Source organism: Setaria viridis, chromosome 9 (genome assembly GCF_005286985.2).
Source record: "Setaria viridis chromosome 9, Setaria_viridis_v4.0, whole genome shotgun sequence".
Taxonomy (NCBI): Eukaryota; Viridiplantae; Streptophyta; class Magnoliopsida; order Poales; family Poaceae; genus Setaria; species Setaria viridis.
This window is the reverse complement of record NC_048271.2, coordinates 3,587,938-3,603,046: the sequence shown is the minus strand read 5'-3', so window position 1 is coordinate 3,603,046 and position 15,109 is coordinate 3,587,938. Positions and strand designations below refer to the sequence as shown.

The 15,109-nt window shown below is 52.8% G+C and overlaps 4 protein-coding genes and 1 long non-coding RNA gene across 11 annotated transcripts; 1 reads left to right on the top strand and 4 right to left on the bottom strand.

The window, feature by feature from the left end:
• Positions 1-398: 398 nt before the first annotated feature.
• LOC117839683 (uncharacterized) lies at positions 399-1,713 on the top strand. Its single transcript, XM_034720073.2, has one exon. It carries the CDS (start codon positions 485-487, stop codon positions 965-967), a length of 483 nt encoding a protein of 160 aa, XP_034575964.1. The 5' UTR covers positions 399-484; the 3' UTR covers positions 968-1,713.
• On the bottom strand, positions 1,468-5,067 carry LOC117838645 (uncharacterized). 4 transcript variants are annotated; one of them, XM_034718748.2, is made up of 4 exons: positions 3,671-5,059; positions 3,544-3,596; positions 1,985-2,031; positions 1,468-1,892 (listed from the first exon to the last, which is right to left on the bottom strand). In XM_034718748.2, exons 1-4 carry the CDS (start codon positions 4,595-4,597, stop codon positions 1,825-1,827), a joined length of 1,095 nt encoding a protein of 364 aa, XP_034574639.1. In that variant the 5' UTR covers positions 4,598-5,059; the 3' UTR covers positions 1,468-1,824. The 4 variants fall into 4 exon arrangements, with proteins under 4 accessions (XP_034574639.1, XP_034574638.1, XP_034574640.1 ...); XM_034718747.2 differs by having other exon boundaries at positions 1,468-2,031; positions 3,671-5,067; XM_034718749.2 differs by lacking the exon at positions 3,544-3,596 and having other exon boundaries at positions 3,671-5,031.
• Positions 5,068-5,902: 835 nt separating this feature from the next.
• Positions 5,903-7,304, bottom strand: LOC117838648 (strigolactones hydrolase CXE15). Its single transcript, XM_034718752.2, has one exon. The coding sequence runs from the start codon at positions 7,244-7,246 to the stop codon at positions 6,260-6,262; it is 987 nt and encodes a 328-aa protein (XP_034574643.1). The 5' UTR covers positions 7,247-7,304; the 3' UTR covers positions 5,903-6,259.
• Positions 7,305-7,804: 500 nt separating this feature from the next.
• On the bottom strand, positions 7,805-9,397 carry LOC117838647 (strigolactones hydrolase CXE15). The gene has a single exon (XM_034718751.2). The coding sequence runs from the start codon at positions 9,067-9,069 to the stop codon at positions 8,032-8,034; it is 1,038 nt and encodes a 345-aa protein (XP_034574642.1). The 5' UTR covers positions 9,070-9,397; the 3' UTR covers positions 7,805-8,031.
• A 1,967-nt stretch (positions 9,398-11,364) lies between these two features.
• Positions 11,365-14,941, bottom strand: LOC117838279 (uncharacterized). 4 transcript variants are annotated; one of them, XR_011897283.1, is made up of 4 exons: positions 13,845-14,941; positions 12,071-13,616; positions 11,835-11,894; positions 11,365-11,617 (listed from the first exon to the last, which is right to left on the bottom strand). It is a non-coding gene; the product is annotated as an uncharacterized lncRNA (long non-coding RNA). The 4 variants fall into 4 exon arrangements; XR_011897282.1 differs by having other exon boundaries at positions 11,365-11,612; positions 13,845-14,940; XR_004636551.2 differs by having other exon boundaries at positions 11,835-13,616; positions 13,845-14,940.
• Positions 14,942-15,109: the final 168 nt, after the last annotated feature.

Genomic DNA, 15,109 nt, shown 5'->3' with positions numbered 1-15,109 from the left:
GGAGTCAAAGACCATCCAGAGTGAACACACTCCACAAAGGGTTTGAACGCCTCGATCGAGCGAACTGTGGACGCGCCACGCATTACTCGATCGACATGATGCTTGTCTCCGGTCAGCGTCGTCAGCCAGCCGAAGAGGAAAAACAAGGCGATCGCTAACCACTGCTGCTACCTCCCTGATCAGGCCGGTTTCCGAAGGGAACTTCGTTCTCTGACTTCTTCACGGGAGCTGATGAAGCGGAAAAGATGTCAACGGTCACCCGCCGTACTTGACCGGCGACTTTCGACATCGTACTCACACTGTCACACACACACATCCTACCGCCACTTGCATGCAATCCACTCGGTCGCTGCATCTCTTTATATAATTATATTTCCTCTCTATATAAAGCCCTGCGACGCACCGTGATCCGTAGGACAGATTGCAACTGAGCAAGCAGCCGGCAGCGTCAGGGAGTGGGAAGAGGGAGCTTGGTGCCGCTGCCATGACCATGACCGTGACCATGGATTCCTCGGGGGCGTCGTCGTCTCCTTCCAAGAGGGGCCTCCGGGGGCCGCGGCCGCAGCCGCTGAAGGTGTCGGCGTCGTCGAGGGGGTCGTCGCCGACGGCGTCCAAATCCAGCTCCACCAAGAAGCCGGTGATCGTGTACGAGCACACGCCCAAGGTCGTCCACGCCAGGCCGCAGGAGTTCATGATCGTCGTGCAGCGGCTCACCGGCAAGCAGCCCGCGCCCGCCGCCACGTCGTCGTCCTTGCCGCCGTGCGTGCCAGCAGGCTTCTCACCGGCGGCGGCGGCCGAGGCGGGCGGCGACCCTCTGCTGCTCACGCTCGGGCAGCACCAGGCCGCGCCGGCGCCAACACCGACGACGCTGCCGTCGCCCATGGCGGCCGGGCTGCTTCTGCCCCCGGGCTTCATCTTCTCCCCCAACACCATGCAGGCCATCCATGAGCTCAGCCCCTTGTTCTAGTCACAAGTTATTGCATATATAGAGTGTACGATAATTTTTCAATTTTTTCCTCGCGCTGTTCGTGGGAAATTTTCACACCCGGGGGCAAATTTCACACGCACAGAGTTTTGCTTGTTTCGTTGCTGCTTGGCATGATGTCACTCTCCTCTCCATGGGAGTTTCAGCTTCCTGGTATAAGAAGCATCCTGACTAGTGACCAGTTCAAATGTCAGACAATTACGTAGTAGATACATACTCCTATATGATAGCACAGAAGCTGTTCTGTTCTTCATGTTCTGATCCTGAATCCATTTATGTTTGATTTTCCCCCACATGCTTCTGCTCTGGCATGACAGGAGAAAATGACATGCCCTGTCGAAAAAAATTCATTATGAAGCATCCGCATCACTGCATCAGTGTCAGATAGGCAAACCTAGTTTGTCAACGCTGACATCATTTAGTAGCAGCTGGTTCAAATAGAAGGGTAGAAGATGACCAATCCATGCTAACCGAAGAATTCGTGAGCCAGAATAGAGCACTATACACTAGCATCAAACAGCAACAACTCAAACAACATCAGGTTCCACGAATTACTACGATGTACACTCTATACAGAGCATGGTCAGTTAGCCCCAGATCACAAGCTATTCAATCCTAGTAGGTTGAATAACACACTATACGGCAAGCTCAAAGCTTCAGAACCAGAACGTACAGCTCCAATACTGTACGTGGAAAAAGGAAAGAGAAACGTAAAAAAAAAAATCAAATACACATGCACAACAAAGCTCAATTGTTCAAAGCTCTGAATTTACAAGCATTTGGCTGTGATGGAGAAGGTCGTATTCATCCTTGTGGCCTTGGCAGACGTCGCCAGGGACTCAACATTGTGGATCTGTCGAGAAGCAGCAGGAGGCCAAGGAATGTAGTGGACAAACCGAAGGTATACCTAGGAATATCCAGAGCACCAGTTCAGTTGTGCTTCAGAGTTGAAAGGGCCATCATAGGCACTGCACAATAAAACCATCATATATAACCTACTTGGCTGTAGAACTTCTGTTTCTCCAAAACAGTATTGAGAGCACCCACTGCAGAAAAGAGATTAATAAAAGTTAGTTTTCTCGAGGATGAAGCAAAAATGTGGAAAATTCAGACCGGAAGATCGTTACTGTATCAATTTTCAGTAATGTTGAAGAAAAATCTAACTAAAACAAATGGTCAACCAAAAACTAGCTCAAATGGCTGGAAGTGTTTACTGAACACACATATTTCAGAAGATTGGTAAATGAGCTCCTCTCAATTCACAAATTTTATAACAAAAGCTGCGGGCCACTGAAAACGTTTTGGAAGAATAATTTTGTCTAATAACTCTATTGTAGTCTGCATGAATGGATTTTACTGAACTGCACATCAAGCAAGCATACGAGGTAAAACAAGTCAAATACTCCCTCCATCTATATTTATAAGGCATGGTGTGACTTGGCACGGTCTTCCAAATAACACTTTGACCATTCATTTATCTCATATTATATTTCTTCTGGTTATAAACTTATGATCATTGTAGAGTATATTTGATGACAAATCCAACCATATAAAGTTTACATTACAAAAATAAAAAAATAGTTAAATTATTGGTCAAAGATTGCAAAGTTTGAATCTTGATACGCGTGTGCACCTTATAAATAAAAAGGGAGGGAGTACTTGTTTATGTCATCCACACAACTCGAGCGGCATTTTGTAAACATCAATATGCGCATGTATTAATTTGACAAAAATAAATAAATGTGATGAGTGTAAAACACCAACTGTTACTCACATACAGTAAATGAATATGGATACTTATAAGGAGCGTAATAAATATCTCACAAAGCAACATGGTGTCTAATAACTCCAATATCAAACAGCAGCAATGAATCTTAATTGAATTGCACAACATGCACATGGGCCTAGGGTACAATAATATGATTACTTATGCTGCAAACAACTAAAGAAAAAGTTTGTAAATCTTAATGTCGATGCTTTATAAGATCTGACCGAAAAAATTACAAATGGAGAGCAAAATGTCAACTGTTCAAAGATACTAATGATATCACATACTCGCTAGTGTAGATATATCAAGGAACTCAAAAGAAAAATATATTTCTACCATGAAAACTACTACTATACTTATCTAAAAACCAAAACCGTGCAAATATAAAATTTCCTCTCAATACTTTGAAGCACTTCGAATTTTACAGAAGCACTTCTTCATGTATCTTCAGCCAATTTTACAGAAGCACTTCTTCATGTATCTTCAGCCTACAAGTTTAATCACGAATGACAGATCACTTAAATGGAATCAGAAGATGGACCATGGAGTCCCTCATTAGCGAGTAGCGACCCTTCGAAAAAACACTAATACCCAAATTTTGCGTAATCGTGGCAGTAGCTATCTTGCAGCTTTAGGATAACAAATTATTTCATCTACGCCACCACAACAAATCACCAAATTCTATGCTCATTCCCAACGTTGAAACGTCAAGAATCAAATTACTTCTCCCATCCAGCAAAAACTTGTCAACATTCCATTTCATCAAAGAAAGCAGGAAAAATCTTACTACCAAATCAATTCCTGCAATGCGACTGAGTTCTCCAAATGTGTCAAATTTAGCACCTTCAATTCACAAACTTGATGTTACTTAGAAAACAGCTCGACAACAATGACCAATATGCTTAGCAAATGTATACCTTGCAAACCCTGATCACTGAGAAACTGCTCGCTGGGACTGCTGGTTTCTTCACAATGGCTCTCTGCTCAGCAACCATCTCCCAGCAGAGCCGCCGCGCCATCTCCCTGGCCATCACCACCTGCGCCCTCTCCGCCCGCAGCGCCGCGATCTCCCTCCGCAGTGCCACCCTGTCCGCCTCCAGCGCCTCGACCCTCGCATACAAGTTCCCGTCCCCCACATACTGCGCCACCACCACCGGCCCAGCCGCCTTCGTCGTGCTGGCGCAGGAAACATCCACCGTGTACTCTACTTCCTTCTCCACGGGGGACGACGGCTCCTCCTCCTCCTCGCCACCGCCGTCAACGACCATGGCTTTCAGCTCCATGCCAGTGCTCAGGTCGCCGCCGCTCCGCTCCACCAAGACCGCGTCCATGTCGATCTGCTCCACCTCTTCGCCCTCCTCGTACATCTCCTCCTCATCCTCGTCGGTGAACGAGTCCGGGTCGATGCCGTGGGACTGGAGGCGGGAGTGGTAGGATGCGGCGAGGTCGGAGAGCGAGGCGAGCTCCTCCTGGACCTCGCGCTCCCGGTCCTCGCGGCCCTCGGCGTAGCGCTTGAACTGGCGCGCCTCCATCTGCGCGGCGGCCTTCTCCCGCTGCAGGCGCTCGATCATGAGCATGGCCTCGCTGGTCGCCGTCTCCGCGGAGGCCCGCTCCGCGTCGAGCTCCTGCTGCAGCCCGCGCGCCGCCTCCTCCGCGGCCTCCTTCTCCCCCCGCAGCCGCACCGCCGCCGCCTCCAGCTCCTCCACCCGCCGGATCAGCTCCTCCGCCTCCGCCGCAGCCGCAGGCTCCCCTCCCCCCGCCTTCGGCGACAGCTCCGGCGACCGCGCGGGCGGCCGCCGCTTCAGCGACCGCCGCGACGGCGAGGGGTCCGCGACCGGATCCATGGAGGCATGTATGTCGACGCCGGGGACACACCGCCCCCCGGTCCGGAGCTCGGATCCCGCCGCCGTCGGGAGCTAAAGGTTGGCGCGGCGCCCGCCAGCACGGCGGCGAGGTTAACGGAACGCGGCGGCGCGCCTTTCTGCTGCGACAGTGAGAGGGAGGGTGTCCCCGGTGGCGTCTGGTGGAAGCGACGTGAGCTAGGCTGGAGCAGCTGGATTAGGAGGAGACCGCACTGAATTGAATAATGCTCCAATCTGCGATTGGAGGGGGGCCGGAGGGAGGGGGGCCATTTCTACATTACAATAGTCAATAGCATTATACAGGTGAGCTTTCCACGTCGCCGTACGCCGTAACGCCGAACAAGCCGTCTCCTTTCCTTCCCGTCCCCGGCGAAGCGAGCAAACGGGGCGGGAGGGACATCAATTCCAAAGGCGGAGTGAGACGGAAAGGCGCTGCACGGGTTGGCTTTGGCTGGTGGGGGTTATGATTCGGCGTCACGCTCGCACTATGTGGACGGCCACTAACCCCCGGGAAAGTCGTGCGGGGGAGAGAATTCGGTGCGAATTCCACGTCGCCGGCGGCAGGAAACAGTAGCTAGCTGGCCACGGAGTTCCTTTTGATTTCTCGCGGCCGCCGACCCGTGGAATCCGTCGCGAATGTTACGAGAGTGTGAGCAGTGGTAGAAGTACCCCCAGTAGGCCAGTACTTGGCGAGTACTATTTTCGTGCTGAAAAGGTGGAGACCAGAGCTGGTTTCGCGGTTCGGCGATGGAAATGGCGCCGGCGGCTCGGGGAATTGCTGCGTTCGTGACTTCGTGTGGCCGCCGTGCCGGCTGGTTCCGCTCGTCGTTCTTCCTCGCCGGGTCAACGATTCGTCAGGGCCATGTCAGAGTGGGACGAGATCATCGACCAGTTTCTTTATATGTGAACTGATAAGAGTTGGGTTAAGGCTTAAGGCTAGCCCTAGTGCTCAAGAAATCAAAGCATACAGTGTAGCTGATGGTTGCGCCGTACCTAACGTGGCTTGTCCGGCTTTTGTTTCCTCCAAGTTCGACAGCGGCTGAAATCTTTTGCAAGTTACTGCTGGTGAAGGATGCTCTGATTTTATCAGCCCTATTAGGGGGTGTTTGTCTATCACATCGGATGGTTGATACTAATTATAAGTATTAAATATAATTTAATTATAAAATTAATTGCACAGATGGAGTCTAATTAGCGAGACAAATCTATTAAACCTAATTAGTTCATGATTTGACAATGTGGTGCTACAGTAACCATTTACTAATGATGGATTAATTAAGCTTAATAGATTCGTCACGCGAATTAAGCGCCATCTGTGCAATTATTAGTATAGCAGCTCGTATCAAACACCCCTAGTTTACTTTCTAGTTCCTGAGCCATCATTCTGTCAGTGTCAGCGACAGGTTAAACTATATCGGAACGCATTATGATCGTGGTAGTCACTGTTCACTACTGTAGCTGCATGGGCCAATTTGTGCTTTGTGCATGGACAGTCACTATTCCAAATTAGACTTGCAGAGCCTGCCCATACAACTACAAAAATGGTCCGAGTACTCCAACAAACAACAAAGGACCCATGACAGCAGCACCATTGGATGCTGAACATTCTGTCACATGGACGGATTAGAGCTGAAGCACCCAAACTCACTTGGAGTCAGCGCTGCCGTCGCCGTACACGAAGCGCCTGATGAGGCGGACCACCTCGCTGGCGGCCTCGCCGAAAGGCTCCACGACGAAGAACCCGTGGTGCTGGCCCTCGAACTCGACGAGCTCCACGGGCTTCCCCATCGCCCTCAGCCGCGCGGCGTAGTCCGCCACGCGGTCGCGCAGCAGGTCGCGCCCGGCGGCCACGACGAGCGTCGGCGGGAGCGCGACGCCGCCCAGCGCGGGGCTCTCCGGCCCGAACGGGTTCACAAACGGGTGGTCCCGCGTGGCGCCCCGCGGCAGCGCCAGCCGCCAAATCTGGTCGTAGAACGGCAGCGTCAGGAACGGGCCCGGCGGGAGCTCCGCCTCGGACGCGGTCCTCTCTACCCCGCCGAACAGCGGGCAGAGCATGACGTGCCCCGCGACGCTCGCCGGGCCGAGGCCGGGGAGCTCGCCAGAGCCGAGGCGGACGGCGACGTGGTGGACGATGTTCCCGCCGGCCGAGTCGCCGGCGACGAAGACACGGCCGAAGTCTGCCGACTCGGCGAGCCAGGGGTCCCCGCCCGCCGCGGCCTGGAGGCGCACCCACGACATGACGGCCGCCGCGTCGTCCAGGGCCGCGGGGAGGCGGTGCTCGGGCGCGAGGCGGTAGTCGGCGGAGAGGACGACGGCGGGGAGCTCGCCGGCGAGGCGGAGGCAGCACGCGTGGAAGTTGGGCAGCGCGAAGGTGCCGAGCACGTACCCGCCGCCGTGGAAGTAGACGAGCACGGGCAGCTTCCCGCAGGCATCCGGCGGCCTGTACGCGCGGAGCTTGAGGCCGTGGGCGGCGTCGTACACGACGTCCTTCCACTGGACGGGTGGCGCGGGAGGTACGGCCGGGGGAGGGAGCGTGTTGTAGTCGTCGAAGCGGACCACCGTGCCGTCGCTGAGGAGCTGGAGGACGTGGGGCAAGTCCTCGACGACGTGCGGCGGTGACGAAGATGACATCGTTGGTGTTGATGTTAGCTAGTCTAGCTAGGCGCGAGAATGGTGTGGTAAGCAGGAAGTGCTCCATTTATACTGACGACGCAATCGCAAAGGACCAAAGGTAGTAGCAAATCGGCATTTCGTCTCATGTTCAACGGTGTTTGCTTTCCTTGGCTCATTGTGACTTTGTGCAAGCACGTGCCAGTCAACAGATGCAACCTGGAAGGTGCCTAGGAAAAGAAAGGTTTCTGATGACGTCCCCATTCACAACGGTGTGATGCGTAGCATGCCGTGAAGCTCAAGGTTGTATCCGATCACAGGCCGGATTGAGTGGGCATGTGAATATCAGTGAGGAAAATTACATCAGGGTATTCCGCTGACCGCTATATGCCATTTTTTTTCTCATAACATTTTTCTAGTTTTGTGACTGCACTACGTAAACATGATAAGTGGAATTGTCTCAAGTAACTGATTTGATCGCAGCATTCACTACCATGAGAAGAAACAGAGTTTGTCATAAGCACGCAGCTGCAAGTTTGTAAAACCAAAACGTTATAGGCTCTTTTCCCCTTATTTGTCATAAGCAGAATTTTTCTTGTTTTATTTCTTGATTCTTATGTGCTCGTTTCCCCTTCATAAGCAGCACAGCTGCGAGTTTGTAAAACCGGAACGTTGTGTGCTTTTTTGCAGAGGTAGGAACATTTTCATTTTTTTAAAAAATGAGAAGAAACAGAGCACACCAAATTCTCCCAAGAAAAGCACAAACATGACGATTGACGAACAACTGAACAAGGCTTCATCACGATCTAATTGCACGATGTGCTGCCGTAGACAAACCGCCTGACCACTCGGATCAGCTCGTCCCCGGCGTCGCCCCACGGCTCCACGATGAAGAACCCGTGATGCTCTCCTTGGAACTCGACGAGCTCCACCGGCTTCCCCATCGCCCTCAGCCGCGCGGCGTAGCCCGCCACGCGGTCGCGCAGCAGGTCGCGCCCGGCGGCCACGACGAGCGTCGGCGGGAGCGCGACGCCGCCCAGCGGGGGGCTGTCCGGCCCGAACGGGTTCACCGCCGGGTGGTCTCTCGTGTCCCCTTCCGACGGCAGGGACAGGCGGAGGAACTGGTCGGACACCGTCAGCGTCAGGAACGGGCCCGGCGGGTACTCCGCCTCTGAAGCCGTCCTCTCGACGCCGGCAAAGAACGGCCAGAACAGCACGTACCCGGCGACGCGCGCCGGGCTGACGCCGAGCATGCCTGACCCGACGGCGACGGCGACGTGGTGCGCGATGTTCCCGCCGGCCGAGTCGCCGGTGACGAACACCCGGCCGAAGTCGGCCGACTCGGCGAGCCAGGGATCAGCGTCCGCGGGTGACGCGGCCTGGTTGCGCATCCACGACACGAGGGTCCGCGCGTCGTCGTGAGCGGCGGGGAGGCGGTTCTCGGGCGCGAGGCGGTAGTCGGCCGACAGGACGATGGCCGGGAGCTCGCCGGCGAGGCGGAGGCACGACACGTGGGTGTTGGGCAAGCTGAAGCTGCCGACGCAGAACCCACCGCCGTGGAAGTAGACGAGCACCGGGAGCTTCTCGGAGGCGGCCTCGTCGTCAGCACTGTCCGGCCTGTACATGCGGAGCTTGAGGTCGTGGTCTGGATCGTACGCGACGTCCTTCCACTGGGCGGACGAGGTGGACGGGGAGGACGCGGGAGGGAGGGCGCTGGCGGCGTCCGTGTGACGGACGAACGTGCCGTCGCTGAGGAGCTGAGCCATGCCGGCGAAGTCAGCGACAACGTGCGGTGCAGCGTCGCCGGAGACGGTGGCGGCCTCAGCTGAGGTGGAGGACATCATGGACAGCGTGGTGGCTAGGGGGACGGACAAGTATACTGGAAGCTAGCAATGCTTCAATTGGATGCAGGTGGTGTTTCTCTGTTCTCTCTGCAACATCTTATAGGATTCCAGGTTGCTTGACGCCTACGAACTTTGCTTCCTGATCGCATTTGTTATCGTATGCGTGCTTTCACCTCCGTTCCAAGATGCAATCTGACATGCAAGAACGCAATCTTTGACTTATCAGGACTTCCCCCCAGCTCCCAGGTGATTTGCAGGGATCTTCGAGGGTGTTTGGATCTTTAGTCGAGCCTAAAATTCATGTCACATCGAATATTCGGAGGCTAATTAGGAGGACTAAACATGAGCTAATTATAAAACTAATTACACAGAAGATGGAGACTAATTCCCGAGATGAATCTATTAAGCCTAATTAATCCATCATTAGCACATGTTTACTGTAGCACCACATTATCAAATCATGGACTAGTTAGGTTTAATAGATTCGTCTCGCAAATTAACCTCTATCTGTGCAATTAGTTTTGTAATTAGTCTATGTTTAATACTTCTAATTGGTATCTAAACATTCGTTGTGATAGGAATTTTAGGAGCTCCTAAATAACTAAACGGAGGCTTCTTCCTCACTTCCTGGTGGCTTCGTTTTATTTGCAGGACAAGCCACCGTGATGACAAAAAGGTCCTATAAAATAGAGTACTCTATAAAAATATATCGAGGATGCAATTGACATGCAAAGTTTTTCCACTTTAGTGCTGCGCCTCAGAGCCGACGCTGTTCGGTGGCAAGGCGATCGGGGCAATAATCATCAGCATATAACATGTCCCAGGCGGCGGCGGCGGCGGCGGCGGCTCGATTAGATCCATCGATGATGGAGTCATCAGTCATGCACGAGATTCCGGTGACGGCCGAGGGCGTCGCAGCAGCGTTGAGGGCGGGAACTCTCGATGTCCGCACTGAAGAATGGCGCCCTCGCCTTCTGGCGTCGGGCCTGCAGGAGCGGGACGTGCTGCTGGTGGCGGCCGCCGTCGACGACTCCCTGCAAATCTTGGAGTACCTTTCGCACTGGGCGATCATCGCGATCAAAGCGTTCCTGTTGTGCGTGGGCGTGCTCTTCATCCTGTACGGCGCCCTCGTGCGTGGCAAGTCCCATCCTCTGGCTTCTATGATTCTAGCTGGTGCCCTTGCGTTGCTACGGGTAAAAATAAATCTTTTAACACAATACATGGAGCATGGAAAAACATCACGAATAAAGAACAGGAAAACACAATTATAGAACGTTAATGATATCCAAGTTCACCGTTAAATGTAGGAGAGCCCAACGTTCCGGTGACAATTTCCACAGCACGTACATGCACGTATTTCAAGATAAAAATGTTTGAAGCACTCATTTGTACGAAGGTACATTGAAACTCAGGCCATATTTGGTTCCTCTTGCTTATTATAAGCAGCTAAAAGTTGCTTATTTTTAGTCCTAGCTGTTTGGTTGCTTTGGCTAAACAACATTGAATAAGATGGACATTAACATGTTTGCCCCTAATTATAGCTGCTCCTGCCCTTTTTCCTTCCCCCACAGTCCCACTCCTCCATGGCAGAGCGCCGCACGATCCCCCTCCTCCCCCGCCGCTCCGCGTGCTGCGCTGCGCCTGGGACGCCGGTGACCGCGTCGTGTCCCTACACCTCCCCACACGCGGCCTCGCAGGGCCCCTCCCTCCTCCTCGTCCTGATGGCCCCGAGCACGATGGCCGCCGGAAGCCCCGCCGCCGCCGGAAGCCCATCCCCCGCCGTTGCCAGAAGCCCCATCCCCCGCTGCCGTTGCCCCATCCCTCGCCTCCAGGCGGCTGCTCCCCTCATCCTCCCTCCTCTGGCTCCCGCGGCCGGCCAGGCGGCTCCGGCGCGCGCAGCAGCAGGTGGTCGGGGCAGCGGTGGGGCGGGAGTGGCGGGTGAAGCCCGTCCGCCTGCGCAGAGGCCGGCGGCGGTGGGTGGCGCAGATTTGTGGGGGGAGGCTGTCCGCTTGTGCGGATGCCAACGGAAAGGAAGCCGCATGGGACCGACGGAGGGGAGGCCGACGCCTGACGCGAAGGAAGGGCAAGGGTCATCGACGCCTAGCGCAGCGGAAGGGGAGGGGCCGCTAGCGCCCGACGCAGAGGAAGGGGAGGGGCCACTGGTGCCCGGCGCGGAGGAAGGGGAGCGGAAGCCGGCGACCGGCGCGGAGGAAGGGGAGGGACCGACGACGGCGGGGATGGAGGAGTCGTCGCCGACGGCAAGGATGGCCCTAGAGGAGCTGGCGACGGGGGAGGGGAGAGAGAGAGAGGAGTAAAGTGCATTGAATGAGGGCAGGAGGTGTAAAGTGCACCTTTTAGTCCCCATAAGCAACCCAATAAGTAACGGCGATTGGTTTCATAAGCAAATAAGTTGCTTATTTTTAGTTGCTTATGCATAAGCAACTCAAACTAAACAGGGCCTCAATGATAAGCGCCTTATCGAAACTCAATCCTCCCATACAACTTCCAGAAGATTGGACCACCACGTTTCGCATCCATACCATCTGGGCTTCAGGTTATGCAAAATTCAAAAAAGGAAATGTAAGCAACTGAAACTTGAAAGACATGAAAAAGGGAGAGCTTGACTTTCTGAAAATGAGGGATGGAACAAATTTTTAACAGGTCTCATGTTTATCCATTGGTGGGTACAATTTCAGTTCAAAAGATACATATTGCAGTTCAAAAGCAAAAAAAAAAAAAGTCCACCAAGATAAGCTATGACTAACCTCCGAACAAATAGGCGTGCTCTGCTAGGGTCCAACACTCCAACCAACCAGCTTAGAGTGCTGCTAACAAACATGCAATGACCAATGATGTTGTGCTCTAATATCATGATACCCTCACCATAAAGGAAATGCACACATAAGACCAGAATGCTTCCAAAAGTTCGCCTTCTCAAAAGCACATTAACAGAGTCACATGGAGTATGCACTAAAAACAAGACTTGAACATGTAAAATTACCGCTCATGGGCCCATGCTTGCAAGCATTCCACTCATCTCTTTTGATCACATCTGTTTGATCTGAGACTGCAAATGCGGTGAGAGGACCCGCTGGATATTCATGTTACCTTTTCTTGGGAATCTTGAGCCTTTTCATCTTACCTAGATTTAAGCTAGCCACTCATACTCTTCCAGCATGTCCATGACATCCTTGACAGGACAAATGCAGCCTAGTCAATACCTACTGTTCATAAGATTTTTGGTTAAATTTAGCCTGGTTTCTTAAGGATATTGCTGAAAGTCAAAACTTATTTGCAATTTTCAAGGGCCCATCATGTTGCTTCTGAAACTTGCATCATCTCTTCAAATGTGTGAGGAGCAGAATGTATCATGCTTTTAGCGCTAGCAAGGCACTATCACAGAAATGAAGCAGAATGTATCATGGTTTTAGGCAATCTATGGCAAACAGTAATACTCAAACATTGATTGATCCGTAGCTTTGCTATTCCAAGTTAACTCTGCAGCCATTATTATATTCCAAATCAATCAAGAAGCTTCAGTTGATTCCCAAGATCATCGGTTCAGGTTGAAGTTTCCAACACAAGCATGCACAATAGTTCCTGATGAGCTAGAGATTACTAAAGGAAACTCAAAGCACCAAGACCTTTCAAGCAAGTTGGACACATATAATGGTGCCTGAACTGACAAGTACAAATAGAAAGAATGCAAAATCAGAGGAAGTATTACTCATCAACAATTTCTTCTTTCTAGTTCTTAACTAACCCTGACCAAGACTAAAACCAACCTTGAGTTGCACTCATCAAGTACACATCGAACAGGTAAAAGCATCATGCCAATTCGACAATTAGCAGGAAAGTTTCAAGGACTGTTCTCACGTGTTATCAGAAATGCTGCCCGAATCGATGCCTACAGCCCAAGCCACGGCATTTCACACCACTCAGAGAAAAGGATAAATGTTCAAGAGCAATAATTGCAAGCCAAGTAAACTGTCACTCAAATGCATATCTATAGAAGAACCCCCACTTTCAGCATCCTGCCATGATTATTTGCCATGCTAGATTATCCTTGTATCTTAATTTCAGTTGCAAAGATGGAATGATCAGATAGGGCAGCAACAAAGATGATGTATAGAAGAATAGCACAGGTAGACAGAAGGCTAGAACAAGAACAATTTAGAGGTCCATCCTAATCAGGAACATGCCAGTTATTTACTTGAGGAACTTTCCATACATCTTTGTTCCATCATTGTGCAGCTGAAGAAAAAGTTCAGTAACATTTACAAGCTCTCAACCTGACAAATTTCTAACAATCCATAGTAGGTGATAAAATCATCTAACTGGGGCCATATATTCTATTGCTGACATCTTCTAGAATTTAAAGTACTCTACATATGATTTAGCAGTTATCAAACCTGCAAGAAGTAAATGAATCAAATACCAGTTTGCAGCCTGCACATCTCTACCAGCTTGCTGCATTACTAAAATATATCTCACCGAGACATTCATGCCAAACATTGCAAATGAATCCTCTTCCATATGAACAGTCCCTGCAACGAAATAGAGCATTGTTGTGAGGAATAAAAGAAGATGATTTGCAATAAAACATTAGCAGGATACAACGATCAGACAACCGGCTAGTATTGTCTCAGAAATAATCGAAGAGGAGATGCAACTGCACTTCTATCCCTAGATGGAAAAAACTGCAACGCTTCACAATCTCCTCCTGAAGCTCTCTTCCTTGTCAGGGAATATTTAGAACAGTGAGAAGATTGTACCTTAATCGAGGAGAGGTTGTTGTTGCCAACTGGATGACTGCCTCCTGCGGTAGTAGTAGCATCGTAGATGAGATGGGGACGAGGATGCTGATGCACTGAGGCGGGCCACACCGCCACAGTCGCATCCTCTTGGTGCATCACCGACAGCGCGGCCGTGCCCTTCCGCCATGAGCGCCGCCGACAACAAGAGGATCTAGGGGACACCGGAAGGAGCCGGCGCGAAGAGGCCACATCGCCAAGGCCCAGCGGCCGCCCCGCCTCCTCTTGGCCCCGTGTGTCGCCGCCGCCACTAAGCCGATGCAGCTGGAGGGAGGCTAGCGCATAGAGGTTGCCCCGTGCAGCCTTGCTCCAACAACCCGGCATGGTCGCGGACGCGCTTTGTCCCAGCCGTGCAGCCTCCTCGGGGCGAACCGGCACTGTTGCGCCGCCTCGCTCCGTCCGGCCACGCAGCGCGCCTGCCTGGTGGGGAGAGGAGGACGTTCGGGATCTGGAGGTGAAGCGCGTGCGGGGTCAGTATGGAGAGGAGGAGCACGAGAGGCTGCGGGCGGGAGAGCTCGGCGGAGATGGAGCCGTCGGGGGAGATGGCGAAGGAGCCGGCGGCGCGTCGAGCGAGTGTGCGGCGCAGGTCCGCGCGCGCTTGCAGAAGGTCGGGGGAGGTCGCGGCAAGGAGGAGGAGGAGGAGCGGCGGCTGGCGGGGGATCCATGGTGCGCGCGGCGGGGCCGGTGGCGGATGGGTGGATCTGGGGACTGGAGGGCGGCGGGTGCGGCGGCTAGTTTGGGGCGTGGGTGAGGCGGAGAGGGGAGGAGAGGAAGCGAGCGGAGGGAGGAGCAGCAGCAGCTACTCCAGATATCGTAGGTTTTTTAGCTGTATGTAGAGATATCTCGCTGCAACAGATATGATATTGTCGTGGTGATGTCGGATATCAGTGGACGACCAGACCAGGAGGTACCTACCAAAAGAGGACACCTCCTTTTGGCACGTTTAGAAAAGCCCGCGCTCCGGCGCACCACACATCCACTCGAAAATCCAAATCGATCGCCCACTGGGCCAGAAACGACGAGAACTCCGCGATATCCTCCAAAAAAAAAAATCCCTCGGCGCTAGTTGCACCTGCCGGCCCGACCCAGCCAATCCCGCGCGCGCACCTGAACGGGCCGCAGTTCTGCGTGCCGCGCGCACGAACACGACGACGGAGTGCAGTGGCAACGGAAAAGCCTCCCCGGCCGCGACGGGGACGTAAAAGCCGCGTACGGCGGCACGCACC